The sequence below is a fragment of the Macaca fascicularis genome, chromosome 4 (genome assembly GCF_037993035.2).
Source record: "Macaca fascicularis isolate 582-1 chromosome 4, T2T-MFA8v1.1".
Lineage (NCBI taxonomy): Eukaryota > Metazoa > Chordata > Mammalia > Primates > Cercopithecidae > Macaca > Macaca fascicularis.
In genome coordinates, this window is record NC_088378.1 from 129,267,752 (window position 1) to 129,284,199 (window position 16,448).

The 16,448-nt window shown below is 48.7% G+C and overlaps 1 protein-coding gene across 38 annotated transcripts in view; it reads left to right on the top strand.

The window, feature by feature from the left end:
- Nucleotides 1-16,448, top strand: part of TRERF1 (transcriptional regulating factor 1) — a 228,739-nt gene that overhangs the window by 178,579 nt on the left and 33,712 nt on the right. For 14 of the 38 annotated variants that reach the window (XM_045390895.2, XM_045390889.3, XM_045390892.3 and 11 more), the window contains 5 exons: nt 5,162-6,855; nt 9,210-9,256; nt 10,152-10,302; nt 11,432-11,740; nt 15,098-15,479. In XM_045390895.2, coding sequence (XP_045246830.2) covers nt 5,419-6,855; nt 9,210-9,256; nt 10,152-10,302; nt 11,432-11,740; nt 15,098-15,479 — 2,326 coding nt within the window. In that variant the 5' untranslated portion in view covers nt 5,162-5,418. Of the gene's footprint in view, nt 1-5,161; nt 6,856-9,209; nt 9,257-10,151; nt 10,303-11,431; nt 11,741-15,097; nt 15,480-16,448 lie in introns of those variants that run through there. The other 24 variants (XM_045390896.2, XM_074038056.1, XM_074038064.1 and 21 more) reach the window with 4 other exon arrangements.

A 16,448-nucleotide genomic window follows, 5' to 3' on the forward strand; every position in this document is an offset into this window, starting at 1 on the left:
GGGTGGCTAGGGATGGGGGTGGAGGGAGACTTTTCACATATGCTCTTATTTTTACAATTTGCATGATTTTCACTTTATTTACAAGCATTTGTTTGGGATAATTTTTGCTGTTTTGCATATCCATTTTAACCTTTTGAATTTTGAACCATGTGAACCTAGTACCTATTCAAAAAATATTACATTTAATGTAAAATAAAAAGCACATGGTTTTGCCATTATCTCCCTACGGTGTTTTAGGAAAAATCATTTTCTCTCTTTTTTTTAATTTTATTTATTTATTTATTTATTTTTATTTTTATTTATTTATTTATTTATTTTGAGACAGAGTCTCTGTTGTACAATGGCTTGATCTCAGCTTACTGCAACCTTCACCTCCAGGGTTCAAGCGATTCTTGTGCCTTAGCCTCCCAAGTAGCTGGGACTATAGGCATGCACCACCACGCCTGGCTAATTTTTGTGTTCTTTTTTTTAGTAGAGACAGGGTTTTGCCATGTTTGCCAGGCTGTTCTCGAACTCCTGGCCTCAAGTAATCCGCTCGCCTTGGCCTCCCAAAGTGCTAGGATTACAGGCTTGAGCCCAGCCATTTTCCCCTTCTTTCATTGAACAAATGAGGCTTGATTGCCTACCATCAGCAAGGCACTGCTCTGGGCCCAGAAATTACATCTCTGGGCCTCTGTTTCTTCCTCTGTAACATGGAGAGACCAGATCATCTCTGGGGCAGTGGTCTTCAACTTGAGTGTGCATCGGACTCACCAAGAGGGCTCATTAAAACACAGACTGCTGAGCCCCAGTCTGTTTCTGATTTAGGGGGTCTGGATGGGGCCTAAGAATTAGTATTTATTATTTCCCAGGTGATGCTGGGGCTGCTAGCCCAAGAACCACACTTTGGGAACCCACCTAGGGTTCCATCTAGGGTTCTGTGCTTCTAAATAAACTACATTCCAGTTCCGGAAATGTCAACAAATAAAAAATAGCCTCCTGCAACTGAGAATGGGAAGTAATCCCTTTCCCTAGCAGTTTGGGAAGACTTAACAAAGCAAACATGTCAACAGAAATTCAATTATCTAGCTTCCATTCTACCCACAGGGCCACAGGAGAGAGACATGAAATCAATAGTGCTCAAAGTCGGGTGAGTTTCAACAAGTAGTTCTTTCTGGGTGTGGTGACTTTGTGTAAGCCTTTTAAGGAAGGTTGAGTGGAGAGGTTTAAGCCTGGTAGAGCATTCTGAAATAGCCAGGCCTAATGCCCAAAGGATAATACTGTCGGATGTCACTTTAAGGCCCACTACAACTTATCCCTTTCTTACAAATTTAGCCTGATCATTGGTGAGTTCTGGACAAGGACATGATGTCCCAGTGTGAACTCCTGAACCTGACTCCATGCCTTTCTTCATGCTGTTCCCTGTCCAGAATACCCTTCCTGGTCCTCTCCACCTCTGTAAGCCCTATTTGTCTATCAGGACCAAGGTGCAGTCTGACTATTCTTCATGAGAACTTAAGAACTTCTTCATCTATACTGAGTATCTTTTTCTGCCTGTCTCAGCTCACTGGGATATTTGATCATTGTTTTCTAATTTTTTCTCATTTGTTGATCTATTCATTCAATAAATGCTGCCCTAATTCAGCAAATCCTTATTGGAGTCCTGCAATGTGCTGGGCATTATTGTAGGTTTGAGGAAGAAACTCCTAGGTAAAAATAGACCTGGTTCCTGCTCTAATAGAGAAAGATCCATTAACGAAATAATTGCACTGGTGGAAGTACAATTACAAGCGGAGGAGAGTAGTCTAAAGGAAAGGAATATGGTTTTATGAGAACATATAAGAAAGGAATCTGATGTAGACTTGGGGATTGGGGTCAGAGTCAACTCTCTGAGAATGTGTAATTTGAGCTGAGATCTGAAGGATACCGTGTTGGGGAGGAGGGGAAGAGCTCTCCAAATGGTGAGGGGGCATCATGTACAAAGGCCCTGCAGTGGAAGAGAGCATGGCAGGTTCAAGGAAAGAGCTCCTTGAAAACAGCATCGAGTTTGGGAGAGATGATGTTGAATTGCCTTTGAATGTGGACGTGGTGATGTAGAGTAGGGAGCTGATCAGGATCTCAGACCATCTGAGCTGGGGGCAGTCATGATATTGCTTAAAATCAATAAGGGGTCAGAAAGGATGGGTGGTGGATGAGGCTGTCAAAGGAGAGAATATGTGTGAGGAAAGGAGTGGATGTCTCAGACTGGGTCCTAAGCCCCAGAGGGCCAGAGTGTTTCAAGGAAGGAGAGTGGCTTCCCACTGGCACACAGGGAATGTTTCTCTTATTCCTCCCTCGCTCCCTGCTCACTGTCTTCTGAGTTCTGGTCTTAGTTATGCCTCACCTGGATGCAGCGAGAGTCTGCTAAATCAGTGCTTCTCCAATTTTAATGTGCACATGGGGGTGGGGATCATCTCAATAAAATACAGATTCTGACTCAATAGATCTCAACTGGAGCCTGAGATTCTGCATTTCTAGCCAGCTCCCAGGTGACCTGGAACACCGTTTGAGCAGCGAGGTTCATTAGTCTCCTTGCCTCTGAAGCTCAGCATCCTCATGCCCAGCATCCTTTCACTGCTGCAGCCATCCTTGGCCAGCCTCCCCTTCCACCCACGGCTGGCCTTCCTCCACCCTTCCCTCTACCAAATGCAACCCTTCATCTGAAGTTTTCCGTCTCTTCCTCTCATAATTCAGAAAGGGACAGACCAACTCAGCTCACTCACAGGTAGAGGGGGACGACTGCAGTGGTCTTCAAACTTTTCTGTTTCAAATCCTCCCTAAAATAATCTTTTAAAACTCTTTGCCCCTTCATACAGTTTTAAGTTTACACCCACATTTTTTTATCATACATTTGCTGAAGATACAATTTCCAGTATGTTGTAAACATTGATATTTTTAAGCAAAACTATTACATCACTGTTTTAAATTTATCCAGTGGAATCTAAACACCATAGCAATTTAATACCTCCCGTCATCCATTTTAAAAATGCATGAACACCCTCTTTAATAGTCAGTGTTCCTTTTTCTTCTGGAAATTGTATTTTCATTTCACTTGCTCTGTGGAATTTTATCCTAATGTGATATGTGTAATATATTTTCATGCTTGGAACTTTTTCACTTGTTTCCTTACCATATTTTTCTGTAACAATTTTGTAGAAAGTTGAAACTTTTAATTTCCTAAAATCAAAAGATCTGAGTATTAAAATGTTCTTCTGGCTTGAGTTATCACAATTATTAATAGTACACAGTTGATCAAAATAACATTAAATGTGTTACTAATTTTGATAAATAGTAAACATAAATAGTTAAATTATATTGAAAATGCATCTCTAAATGAAATGGTGGTACTGGGTAACTTCGTTGGGGGGGTGACTTTTTAAAATAAACTTTTTTAAATTGACACACAGCATATATACCTTTATGTATATGACCAGGTCATAGCGTATAGCTTGAATTACAGCAGAGTGAGAATGACCATGCAGTTCCCACCAAGGTCTAGAAATAAAACATTGCTGGTGCTAAGCTATATTTTCAATTTCATTATCCATGGAAGAATATTAGTTATTGCTAGCATGAGACAAGGATCAGCATTTATTATGTTTCCATTTTTCATTCTTCCTGATGCAGTACATGAGAAGTTTGCCCTTCTTTTTGTAAAGAAGGGTGATCAGGAAAGAGAACGCCTAAAAGGACAGCTTGTACCTCTGCCACCCATGAGTTCTAGAAAGAATTTCTGTAGAAGTTGAGGGTCTAGGAATTGAACCTTTTTTTTTTTTTTTTTTTTTTGAGATGGAGTTTTGCTCTTGTCACTGAGGCTAGAGTGCAGTGGCACAATCTCGGCTCACTGCAACCTCTGCCTCCCGGATTCAAGTGAATCTCCTGCCTCAGCCTCCCAAGTAGCTGGGATTACAAGTGCCTGCCACCATGCCCAGATAATTTTTGTATTTGTGGTAGAGACAGGCGGATCATGAGGTCAAGAGATCGAGACCATCCTGGCCAACATGGTGAAACCCCGTCTCTACTAAAAATACAAAAAATAGTTGGGTGTGGTGGCAGGCACCTGTAGTCCCAGCAACTCGGGAGGCTGAGGCAGGAGAATCGCTTGAACTCAGGAGGCGGAGGTTGCAGTGAGCCAAGATCGCACCATTGCCCTCCAGCTTGGGTGACAGAGCGAGACTCCATCTCAAAAAAAAAAAAGAGATGAGGTCTTGCTTACTATGTTGCCCAGGCTAGTCTTGAACTCGTTAGCTCAAGCAATCCTCACCTCATAGGTGGGGGTACAGGTGCATGCCATCACACCCTGCTTCTCTTATTTTTACCTTTTGATTACATGTATCTTTTTCCCCTTTGTAATTATTCATGCAACTCATCACCTTTTCTGACTACATGCTTGAGAGCAGGCCTATGTCTTAGTCATTTCTCAGCATTGTGCCTTAACAGTTAATAGGTGTCTGATAAATATGTGTTGAACAGATAACTTGATTAATGCATATCTTAAACCTCTTTATATTTCCCACAGGTCCTAGAATAGTGTTGGGCTTTCAATAGCAGGGTCTCAGAAGAATGGATGAATTAATCAATGAACAAAACAATGAATTAACAAATCAATGAACTACTGAGCCATTGAACAATGGCTCGAAAGTAAGAGTTTGCATCTCATGTGAGAATTAAGATCTGCAGACTCAGTGAAAAGGGTGTGGAGTGCAGTGCATGACACTGGCTATTTCTAATTGAGTCTCCTGTTTCATATATATATATATATATATGAATACATATATATACATGTATATGTATGTATATATTTTAGAGATAGGGTTTCACTCTGTCATCTAAGCTACAGTGCAGTGGTGCAGTCGTAACTCAGTGCAGCCTTAAACTTCTGGTCCCAAGTGATCCTCCTTCCTCAGCCTCCTGAGCAGCTGGGACTACAGGCGCATGCCACCACACCCAGCTAACCTAAAAACATTTTTGAGACGGGATCTCCCTATGTTGCCCAGGCTGGTCTCAAACGAACCTCAAGTCTCAGCCTCCCAGGTAGCTGGGATTATATATTTATTTTTATCACTGGTCATGGTAGATATCAATTGCTCATCACAAAACATCCAAATAAATCCTTTCCTGTGTTTTGCCTCTTGCCTTGCAGGTGTGAGCGCCGTCTCCTCACCGCAGTGCTGTGTGGTCCGTACCTCAGCCAGGGAGAGGATGTGAAACCCCCCGCCCTGCACATGAGTGGTACAGGCCGACAGGAACACCTGGCTCCAGCCACGTTCACAGACATGTCAGCCGTGGAGTAGTGCCGACACTTTCTCTCAGCTTCTCAGGGTTTCAGTCCTTTTGGGTTTGTTTTATTTACCTTTTTTATGGTTTTGTGGCTGGACGTTCACAACCAAGGCAGACAGCATGGGTGACCAGCAACTGTACAAGACCAACCACGTGGCCCACGGTAGTGAGAACCTTTTCTACCAACAGCCACCACTTGGCGTTCACGGCGGGCTGAACCACAACTATGGGAATGCAGTAACAGGGGGCGGAATGGATGCCCCTCAGGCCTCGCCCATCTCCCCCCACTTCCCTCAAGAAACGCGGGATGGTCTGGGCTTGCCTGTTGGCTCCAAAAACCTTGGCCAAATGGATTCCTCGAGGCAGGGAGGGTGGGGAAGTCATGCAGGGCCTGGAAACCATGTCCAGCTACGTGGAAACCTGGCCAACTCAAACATGATGTGGGGGGCACCGGCCCAGGCTGAGCCCACTGATGGCTACCAATATACCTACTCCCAGGCCAGCGAGATCCGGACCCAGAAGCTTACCAGCGGTGTCTTACACAAGCTGGACTCTTTCACCCAGGTGTTTGCCAACCAAAACCTGCGAATTCAGGTCAACAATATGGCCCAGGTGCTGCACACTCAGTCAGCAGTGATGGATGGAGCCCCTGACAGTGCCCTCCGCCAGCTGCTGTCTCAGAAGCCCATGGAGCCCCCAGCACCGGCTATCCCTTCCCGCTACCAGCAGGTGTCCCAGCAGCCTCACCCTGGTTTCACTGGTGGGCTGTCCAAACCAGCCCTTCAGGTCGGGCAGCACCCTACCCAAGGGCACCTGTATTATGACTACCAGCAGCCACTGGCTCAGGTGCCAGTGCAGGGAGGACAGCCACTGCAGGCCCCACAGATGCTGTCACAGCACATGCAACAGATGCAGCAGCACCAGTATTACCCACCGCAGCAACAGCAGCAAGCCGGGCAACAGCGTATCTCCATGCAAGAAATACAGACGCAGCCGCAACAAATTCGCCCATCACAACCACAGCCGCCGCCACCGCCGCCGCAGCAGCAGCAGCTACAGCTGCAGCAGCGGCAGGGTTCAATGCAGATACCTCAGTATTATCAGCCCCAACCCATGATGCAGCACTTGCAAGAGCAGCAGCAGCAACAGATGCACCTGCAGCCCCCTTCTTATCACAGGGACCCTCACCAGTATACCCCAGAGCAGACACACACTGTCCAGCTGATTCCCCTGGGCTCCATGTCCCAGTACTACTACCAGGAGCCCCAGCAGCCCTACAGCCACCCCCTCTACCAGCAGAGCCACCTGCCTCAGCACCAGCAGCGTGAGGACAGTCAGCTGAAGACCTACTCTAGCGACAGACAGGCCCAGGCCATGCTGAGCTCCCATGGGGACTTGGGGCCTCCTGACGCAGGAATGGGAGACCCAGCGAGCTCGGATCTGACCCGGGTCGGCAGCGCCCTCCCCCATCGCCCCCTCCTATCCCCCAGTGGGATCCACCTCAACAACATGGGGCCTCAGCATCAGCAGCTATCTCCTAGTGCCATGTGGCCCCAGGTATTCTCCCACTGGAAGTTTCTCTCTATACCCAGTGTGCTACAGGGTCAGCCAGGGCTGAGTCTGCAGTGCTCAATCCTCTCTCCAAGCCTCCTCAACCCTTTTGTTCTTTATTCATTCCCCAAACATTAACCTACATGTGTCACACACTGTCTGTGCCAAGCACTTGGAATACAAAATCAATCTCTGTTAAGTCCTTTGGCCATGGAGCTTATAATCTACTAAGGAGATGGCCAGAGTACCATATCATGCCCTAAATGATTCACGTAATGGTCAAGACCTTGAGTAGGGTGCCAGGGGACCACACAGTGGTGGTGTCTCAGTTCCCTTGGATCTGTGTGCTCAGGATATGCTCTGTGACATTGGTCCCCGTTTGGGAGGGAGACCACGTTATGACAGCATTTCTCAAAGTATATTGCTCAGAACAGTCGTTCCACAGTGTTTAATGGATATTGCTGGGGAAACAGTGGGTTCTCTGGATAAACTAGGGGGTTCTTTTTTTTTTTTTTTTTTTTTTTTTGAGACGGAGTCTCGCCCTGTCACCCAGGTTGGAGTGCAATGGCACAATCTTGGCTCACTGCAACCTCCGCCTCCTGGGTTCAAGTGATTCTCCTGCCTCAGCCTCCCAAGTAGCTGGAATTCCAGGTGCGCACCACCACACCTGGTAAGTTTTTGTATTTTTAGTGGAGACAGGGTTTCACCATGTTGGTCAGGCTGGTCTCGAACTCCTGACCTCGTGATGCGCCTGCCTCACCCTCTCAAAGTGCTGGGATTACAGGCGTGAGCCACTGTGCCTGGCCCGTTTTTCTTTTTAGAGACAGGGTCTTGCTCTGTCACCCAGGCTGGAGTGCAGTGATGCAATCATAGCTCACTGCAGCCTTGAACTCCTGGGCTCAAATGATCCTCCCACTTCACCCTCCCACATAGCTAGGACTACAGGTGCATGCCACCATGCCTGGGTACTTTCTTTGGTTTGGTTTTGTTTTGTAGAGACAGGTCTCCCTATGTTGCCCAGACTGCTCTTGAACTCCTGGCCTCAGACGATCCTCCTGCTATAGCCTCCCAAAGTGAAACAGGTTGCTGTACTGCAGGACTTTTTGTGATCTTTAATATGGTAATGCATTGTGAGTCTCCCACACACCATGTGTGATTGCGGAGATGAAAACCTTAGCTGCCCACATGATCCAGGCTGGGAAAGTAAATAAGCAAAACTGTCTGGTATGAGACCTTAGGGAGTGGTGGTGACTGGGGACTAGAGAGCAGATACCCCATCCCATAGCATTCTCATTAAGGATTTTTAAAAAACAGTCTAGCCAAACAAACATGTCTGCAGGCCGGTTCAGCCTATGCACCATGATTAACCCTTGATTAGTTCCCAAAAGTATTTGACCAGAAAACAGCCTACTATGTGCTGGGCACTTTTCATGCCGTGGCTTATTCCAAGTGCTGCAGTCGGATGACAGCCGTGTCTGAGGAGAAGGCGACCCCAAATGGGAACTGGTTGGGTAGAGAGAAGGTTCTGATGGAGGTTGAAGGCCAGAGATGAACTTCCCCTTGAGTTTGCTTTGTCTGGGGCTCAGAAACAGTAGTAACTGAGAGCCTTTGTAAATATAGGAATGAGATGATTTAGATGATTTGGCTAAGGCTTTTTAAGAAGAATTCCAGGGCCAGGTATGGTGGCTCACACCTATAATCCAAGCACTTTGGAAGGCCAATACAGGAGGATCGCTTGAGCCCAGGAGTTCAAGACCAGCCTAAGCAACAGAGCAAGACCTTGCCTCTACAAAAAATCAAAAATTTAGCTGGGTGTTGTGGCGCACACCTGTAGTCCCAGCTACTTGGGAGGCTGAGGCAGGAGGATTGCTTAAGCCCAGGTGGTAGAGGCTGCAGTGAGCCATGATCATGCTACTGCACTACAGCCTGGGTGACAGAGCAAGACCCTGTCTCAAAAAAAAAAAGGGGGAGGAATTCCATCAGGAGGTCTCCTGGCATAGTGCTGTGTCTTCCAACTCTCTTCTGTGTCCTTTATGGGAATGGAGCCTATCTGTGCACAGAGTGGGTGCCCTGGGAGAACAGGAAAGAACACGGTGGGGGGTTGCGTCTTGGTGGGCTTGTTGTGGCTGGCAGCAGCTCCAGGAGTGGGGGCGGTGGTCCCAAGTCAAGGAGCAATTCAGGGACAGATGTCAAATGCAGAAGAGCGAGGGCATGAGTGGACATGAATGGGGTCAGCACAAGGCAGACGGCAGAAAGAGTCCTGGAAGAGTACCTGATGTTCCCACTGCTCGAGGACTTCTCCCTTCAGAACACGTTTTTTTCTCTTCTTTTTTTCGGTGTCCTGTTTGGCTCAAAATTAGATGCACCTACCTGATGGGAGAGCCCAGCCAGGGTCCCCTGAGTCAAGGTAGGATGAGTGGAGCCTTGTTGGTATTTTGGGAGACTGGGAGGATTTTCTGGGGTGTCTCTCATGATTCATTTCTAAATTCCATGTCATTCCTCAAAGAAGTGCGTAGAAATAATAATAGCAGCTGCTGTGTTTGAGTGCATACTATGTGCTAAGCACTAGGCATTGTGTGTAGTAAAGTAACCCGTGAGAGTGGGTATGATGATGATGTGCCTATACTCAGTAAGCACTCAATAATTGTTAGCTAGTATGATTGTTACTTTACAAATGAGAAAACTGAGGCTCAAAGAGCTTAAGGTTACACATCAAGTAACAGTGCTGGGATTGACTGCAAAGCCCATGTTCTGTCCACTGTGCATTCATTCAGTATTTATTGAGTATCTACTGTGTGCCAAGCATAGAGCTAGGCTTTGAGAATGCAGCAGTGAACAGTACAGACTGGCTTCCTCATCTCATGGGCATGGTCAATAAAGATTTAGCCAAACCTGATAAACTGCTAAAGTGTGCAATACAGAGGCTGCCCCAGGAACTTGCACAAGTGTCTGTAAGCGGGGAGGCTTTTGGAAGAGCTGGGCTCAGGCCGACCCTTGAAGGGTAATAAGCTATTGTTCCCAAGTCAAGATCCATTGCCAGAAGCCCTGACGTGAAGAAGGACGTTTTGTTCAATTCTTGCATGAGTTTGAGAAGGACTTTTCCCATTCTGAGCCTCAGCTTTTTATCTGTAAATTGGACTTTGTTCTCTAAAGGGCATTGGGCTGATACAAGTGGTGCCATGGACAATGGGATCATTGGATGAATGATACGGGTTTGTGGTGGGTATGAGGTCTTGTGGCAAGTCACTGTTTCGCCTTCCTCAACATATGTGTCCTCTCCATTTGGCTCTACCCTTGAGCAGTGGCCAACCCAAAGGAGTGTTTGGGGAGCAGTTTGATGCCAAGAACAAGCTGACATGCTCCATCTGCCTGAAGGAGTTCAAGAACCTGCCTGCCCTGAACGGCCACATGCGGTCCCACGGGGGAATGAGGGCCTCCCCCAACCTCAAACAGGTTAGCAGGAGTCAGTTCCCGGTCCTTTCTAGGCCGTGTGCTGCTTGCTTTGCTTTGCTGCCATCAGACAGAGAGTGATGTGAGCCCCATGCGGGACCTGGCGAGGCACAGTCCTCCCTTGACAGGAATGCTTAGGCTTTGACGCTGGGAGCCAGCCAGGTCAAGCAGCCCCACTTCCCCAGCTTTATGATGAGTAAGGGTCAAAAACAGAGGCTCTAGAAAGCCTTTTAGGTCATCCCAGCCTCTCTCTGCCTCCTGGAGAAGACAGCAAAGGAACACATGTAAATGCAATATTATTTTTAAACTTCTGCTGCTTGACACACCCAAGACCAGGCCCACTGGGGCCTTCCAGATTAATGGTCAATGGCGAGAGAAAGCTAATATAATCATCAGGCTCTCAGCCAGAATTTTCTGTTTACTGATGCAGTGGTGTTTGGCTCAACATCCAAAGATCCTTAAATACCCTCTGGATTATCCAGGTAGGATATCCAGATAGTAAACTATCCACAAATTTTAGAGTTAGATTAAAATCAAAAAGTTTTCTCAGAATTCTTTTAATATTGTTACTCTGAATTTAAATCTATGGGATTAAATCTCTGTTGACCAGAATTTTTGATTACCCAGATCACTCCATCTCCTGGCCATGCCAGATTATGTTTTTAAAAAAAGCTTTTGTCTTTACTTGTTAAAAGTACATGTTTTGTATCTCCAGTGTGGTTTCCTGACCTGAATAAAATATAGGATGGAATGCCTATTTCCATTTTGACAAATGAGTAAACTAAGGCCCATAGAATTAGAAACTCCTACACAAGATCATACCTTTTTTTGGACTGATTACAAGTCCATGTCCTTTTCTTTAAAAGCTGACACAATTTTTAAAAAATAGTTTAGTATACAAGTAATGCATGGTCAAGATTTTTTAACTGTAGAAAATGGAGTCCATGGCCTCCTCTACCATCAGCTGGCATCACTCCAGCCAAGGGACTCAGGATTGCAGGAAGGAAATCACCCTGCAGTGGTTCTCTATCACCCATACCTGATGTCCTGGAGCCTTTCAGGAAAAGCAAAGTGCATCCCCCTTGTGAGAGCTGCTCTCAGCCCAGGATCAAAGCCTTTATTGTCTGTGTAGGAGGAAGGAGAGAAGGTCCTGCCGCCTCAGCCCCAGCCGCCACTGCCGCCTCCGCCTCCGCCTCCGCCGCCGCCACAGCTCCCTCCCGAGGCAGAAAGCCTCACGCCTATGGTCATGCCCGTGTCTGTCCCTGTCAAGCTTCTCCCGCCCAAGCCCAGCTCTCAGGGGTTCACCAACAGCACCGTTGCCGCCCCCTCCGCCAGAGACAAGCCAGCCAGCTCGATGTCGGACGACGAGATGCCTGTGCTCGTGAGGATGACCCTCTCTCCCCCACACTCACCCCAAGGGGCTGTCCCCCGCACGCCTGCTGTGAGTTGCTGCTCTGCCCCACCTGCCTGGGTGGGGACTTCCCTTTGCTTTCTTGGAGATGGGGCAGCCCTTCCAGAGTCACTGACCTGAGCTCAGACATGGCTTGGTCTCTCAGGGCTGAACCCCCATGGCCACATTGGGAACCCCATCCTTGTTCACACTGCCTGCTGCCCATTAAATGCCAGACTAATGGCCTGGGTTAGATTCTGAGAGACCCGAAAGTGTTCCCAGGTTTAAACAGAGATGATCATTCAGCTGGGAATCACTGGGACAATCATAGCCATTATTGAAATATGGAAGTACTCTATCCCAGAAAGTAAGCAGCTGTTGCCCCAGGCCCTGGCCCCTTCCCCAGGATCTCCAGATCTCCCAAATCCACAACCAAAGAGGTAAACACTGTCGCAGCAGGCTTCCAGGCAATAGCCCTGGCATCCATTCTGACAATCAGCCTTACCAGATGCTTAATATTTTGTCTGCTTAAATACCCTGGAAAACCTAATTCGTTAAAGTTCCCAAAGTAGTTCCACTGAGAGCCTAATCTCAGGAAAGCAAAGAGATTTGTTTTTCTCACTCACTGTTGTCCTTTCTCTAATTCTAAGTGCTTCACTCAAACAGCTTAACTTGGCTCTGGGAAGGGTTTGTCTCTCTGTCTGTCTCTCTCTCTCTCTGTCTCTCTCTCGGCCTCTAGGGAATTTGTGACCTGTGTGGTTGGGAATATCAAACCTACCCCCTCCCCACAAAGTGGTATGTTGGGTCATATTTGTCCTTAGGAATAGGCAGCTGCTGAGAATCCAGGAGGCATAAGGGTAGGCTGGGCCAGGATAGAGGGAGAGAAGATAATGAAAAGAACTAGAAAAGTCCAGAAAAAAGCCTTTATGGTTATCTACGTAACACCAAGTCCTCAAAAGAAAAGAAACTGATGGAGAACTGAGGGGAAGATTCTCATAAGCTGTCAGGGCTTGGGGGTCAGCAACAGGCAGAGATGAAATGACACATCCAAGCTCCTTCTTTGCCCAGGGAAGTTCCTGATTTGGTGGGAGAAACAGTGTCTCCTTGGGGAAACAGTTCCCTTGGGGAACTCTGAATTAAGGGTTCATAGTCACATGGGAGTCAGAGTCCCAGGCACACACCCCACCCACCTACCCATTCAAGATGGTAAGAGAAAGACAGGGGCAGACAAGAAATGGATGCCTCAGGTGTGACTGGATGAGAACACACCAGGGTAGCCAAAGTCATTAGGGACTGGGGAGGGGCAAGGGAGTTTGCTCAGGAGATCATCATTAGAGTTCTGAGCAGGGTTTTGAAGGAAGGGATGACCTTGGCTTAATGGAAGGGTGAGAGAGACCTTGTTGGTGGGGGCGATAGGCTGAAGTGGAAGCATGTAGGTGAGACTGAATACATGTGAACAAGGCCCTGGCACTTGATGTAAAGCAATTAAAACATCCAGGAAGGAGCCCCGAGTGCCCATCTCAGCTTGGCTCCTAGCCAGCTGGGATGAAGACAGCTGGGACCTGCCCCCACTCAGAGCCTCAGTTTACTCCCCTGACCTTGGTGGGGTTGGACTCATCAGTGGTTCTCAGCCTTCTCTGTGGGCAGCTTTTTAAAGTTTTCAGTTGTTGGCCTCACCCCCAAAGTGTCCAAATAGCTTGGTGAAATGGAACACTGTAAGTGCTTCCTCTCAATTGACAACCAGACTTGACATCCTGGGTGGCTTCTCTGGCCCAGTGGCTCAGAGCCTTGCCTGGAGGATTGGAAAATCCAGGTTTAGAGCTGGAGTAACAGGACAAGAAGCTGGAGGAGAAGGAGCCCAAAAGGGACCTCTGGCCCTGTGATCAGAGGTCTGGATTGCAGTGCCGTGTTGAGATCGTATGAGGTCTGCATGTTCTTGGATGACTTTATCTGTTACCCGGGAACAGGGTGTATCTTCGGGCTGCTCCCCTTGTGAGGGGCACAAGTCTCCTTCCCCCATTCTCCCCAGCCCCTCTCTCGCCTCAGCCTCAGGCGCTGAGGAGCCCTCTGGTGGAGAGAGGAGGCAGTTGAGCGCGCTGGCCTAAGGAGGGCCCCCTGGGGGTGAGCCGGGGTGGGGACGGGGGTTAGGAACCTCACTCTGGAGCCGGGAGCCTGGGACCCTCTGCCCGCTCCTCCTTTCCCCACTCTCTGCCTCCCTAGACTCCCCTCCTAGAGGCCAGGATGGCACCATGGAAGGCAGAGAAGCTGAGGGAGAAACGTAAGGGGGCAGAGCCTGAAGCTCTGGAGAGAGAGGAGTCCAGAGCAGAGGAGCCCATGGGGCAGGTCACATGACCGTGGTCAGCCCTTCCCATCACCCCCTGCTGCTTCCTACCCAGGCGCCACCCTGGGCTCAGGAGTCTCCAGGACCTGCAGCTGTGACTGGTCCCTGGCCTGCAGGGCCTGAGAGGGCACCCAAGACTGCCCAGAACCTTCCCTCAGGTATCCCCGTGGCCCCTCCCAACCACACCGCCTCTGCAGCCACACCCAGCTCTCGACTTTTCTGGGCTGATGCTACCACACAACCCGAGTCTGTTTCTGTTTGGCTTTGGCATGCCCTGCTCATCTGTTTACGTGCCTATGTTTACTTATTAGTATATATGTATCCATGTGGCAGATCCTCCTTCCAGACTATGCTTGGTTCCGCTGCCATTAAAATAAACTAACTCTCCTGACAGGAAGCCAACCTCAGAGAAGAGTTTGCTACAAATAAGCTACGAGTTCTGGGAGCAATAGTGAGGGTGGTGACGGGGGAGGTTAACCAGATCCGTTTTTAGGTGAGCACATGGAAGGGCCCTTAGAGGTCATCGAGGGCGCTCCCCCGTGCTGAAAGTGACCCAGGAGAGCCCGGTGTGGGTCGCTGGCCTTGGGAACCTTGGCTAGGCTTGAACCCCCACTTCCTGCCTCACAGGTCTCGGTCCCAGCTTCCCTGAAGAGATTATTCAGTCCCCTTCTCGGAACATGTGGTATCTGTTCCTGATGTCCGTCCCTGGGGAGCAGTGGGGGAATTAAAGAGCCCACTCAGCTGGATTCCATTCAAACAGATGGGAATGTAGTGATAAGCAATAAAGAATTTGAATTTATTATTTCTTGCCCACCCACTATTCCTACCACCCCAGCTCTTTCAGAAATTGGGGATTTCTTCCAAAACCTTAGTTTTCTCCTGAGTCTAGCAACCAGAACTCGCTTTCCCTGAAATGGATGTGGTCAGTGTGGGGGCGTGGCGGGGGGGCGGTGGTCAAGCAGAAGGGCTCTCTGCTTAGACGGTAGAAGGCCCTCTTCCCTGAACCTGGGGAAATGGCCTGCGGGGCAAGCTGAAGTATTCGAATCAGATCATTGTTCCCGTTTTAGGAAATCCCCAGGAAGCATCAGCCCAGCGTGCCCAAAGCCGAGGAGCCCCTCAAGACCGTGCAGGAGAAGAAAAAGTTCCGGCACCGGCCGGAACCACTCTTCATCCCGCCGCCGCCCTCCTACAACCCGAACCCCGCCGCCTCCTACTCGGGCGCCACCCTGTACCAGAGCCAGCTGCGCTCCCCGCGCGTCCTCGGGGATCACCTGCTCCTGGACCCCACCCACGAGCTGCCCCCTTACACGCCCCCACCCATGCTGAGCCCGGTGCGCCAGGGCTCAGGGCTCTTCAGCAATGTCATCTCCGGCCACGGCCCTGGCGCCCACCCGCAGCTGCCCCTGACGCCCCTGACGCCCACGCCACGGGTGCTGCTGTGTCGCTCCAGTGAGTCACCCCTTTAGCGTCCTCCTGGGCTCTGGGTGCTGGGTAGAGTCCTGGGAGACCTCGTTTTCTTTAGCTTTCCCATTTATCCCACAGACTTTTGCGGAGTATTGACTGTATGTAGCACACACTGCTGGGTGTTAAGAAAGACTTGGAATACATAGCCCTTATCCTCAAGGGAATCGCAGTCTAATTGGGAGACAGATGCATAAACTGATCACTACAGTCTCTGGGATAAGGAAACAGTTGAAATGTTCACCCACTTCTAAGACTGCCAGCAATGATCGTGCAAGAGAGAAAAAAATGAGGCCGGGCGCGGTGATTCACGCCTGTGATCCCAGTGCTTTTGGAGGCCAAAGCGGGTGGATCACTTGAGGCGGGAGTTGGACACCAGCCTAGCCAACATGGTGAAACCCCGTCTCTACTAAAAATATAAAAATTAGCCAGGAATGGTGGCGCGCGCCTGTAATCCCAGCTACTTGGGAAGCTGAGGCAGGAGAATCGCTTAAACCTGGGAGGCAGAGGTTGCAGTGAGCCGAGATCAAGCTACTGCGCTCTAGCCTGGGGGACGAGAGCAAAACTCCGTCTCAAAAAAAAAAAAAAACGGGATGTGGTGGCAGGCACCTGTAGTTCCAGCTACTCAGGAGGCTAAGGCAGGAGAATCTCTTGAACCTGAGAAGCAGAGGCTGCAGTGAGCCAATATCGCACCACGGCACTCCCGCCTGGGCAAAGAAGCCAGACATCTCAAAAAAAAAAAAAAAGAAAATGTACTCAGTAGATGTACAAATAAGATTAGGTATTACATGCAAGATCAAGCCTTGACATTTTAGCATGCATTATGAAAATCAAGCATAGAGAGGATAGACTCTCTTTCTGAAGAAAGAATAATTGCATAGAAATCGTACCGCTTAGCAGACCATTGTGGGACAGCTGGCTTCTCCTCACCCTGTGTGAGCAATGGGTAATCGTAAG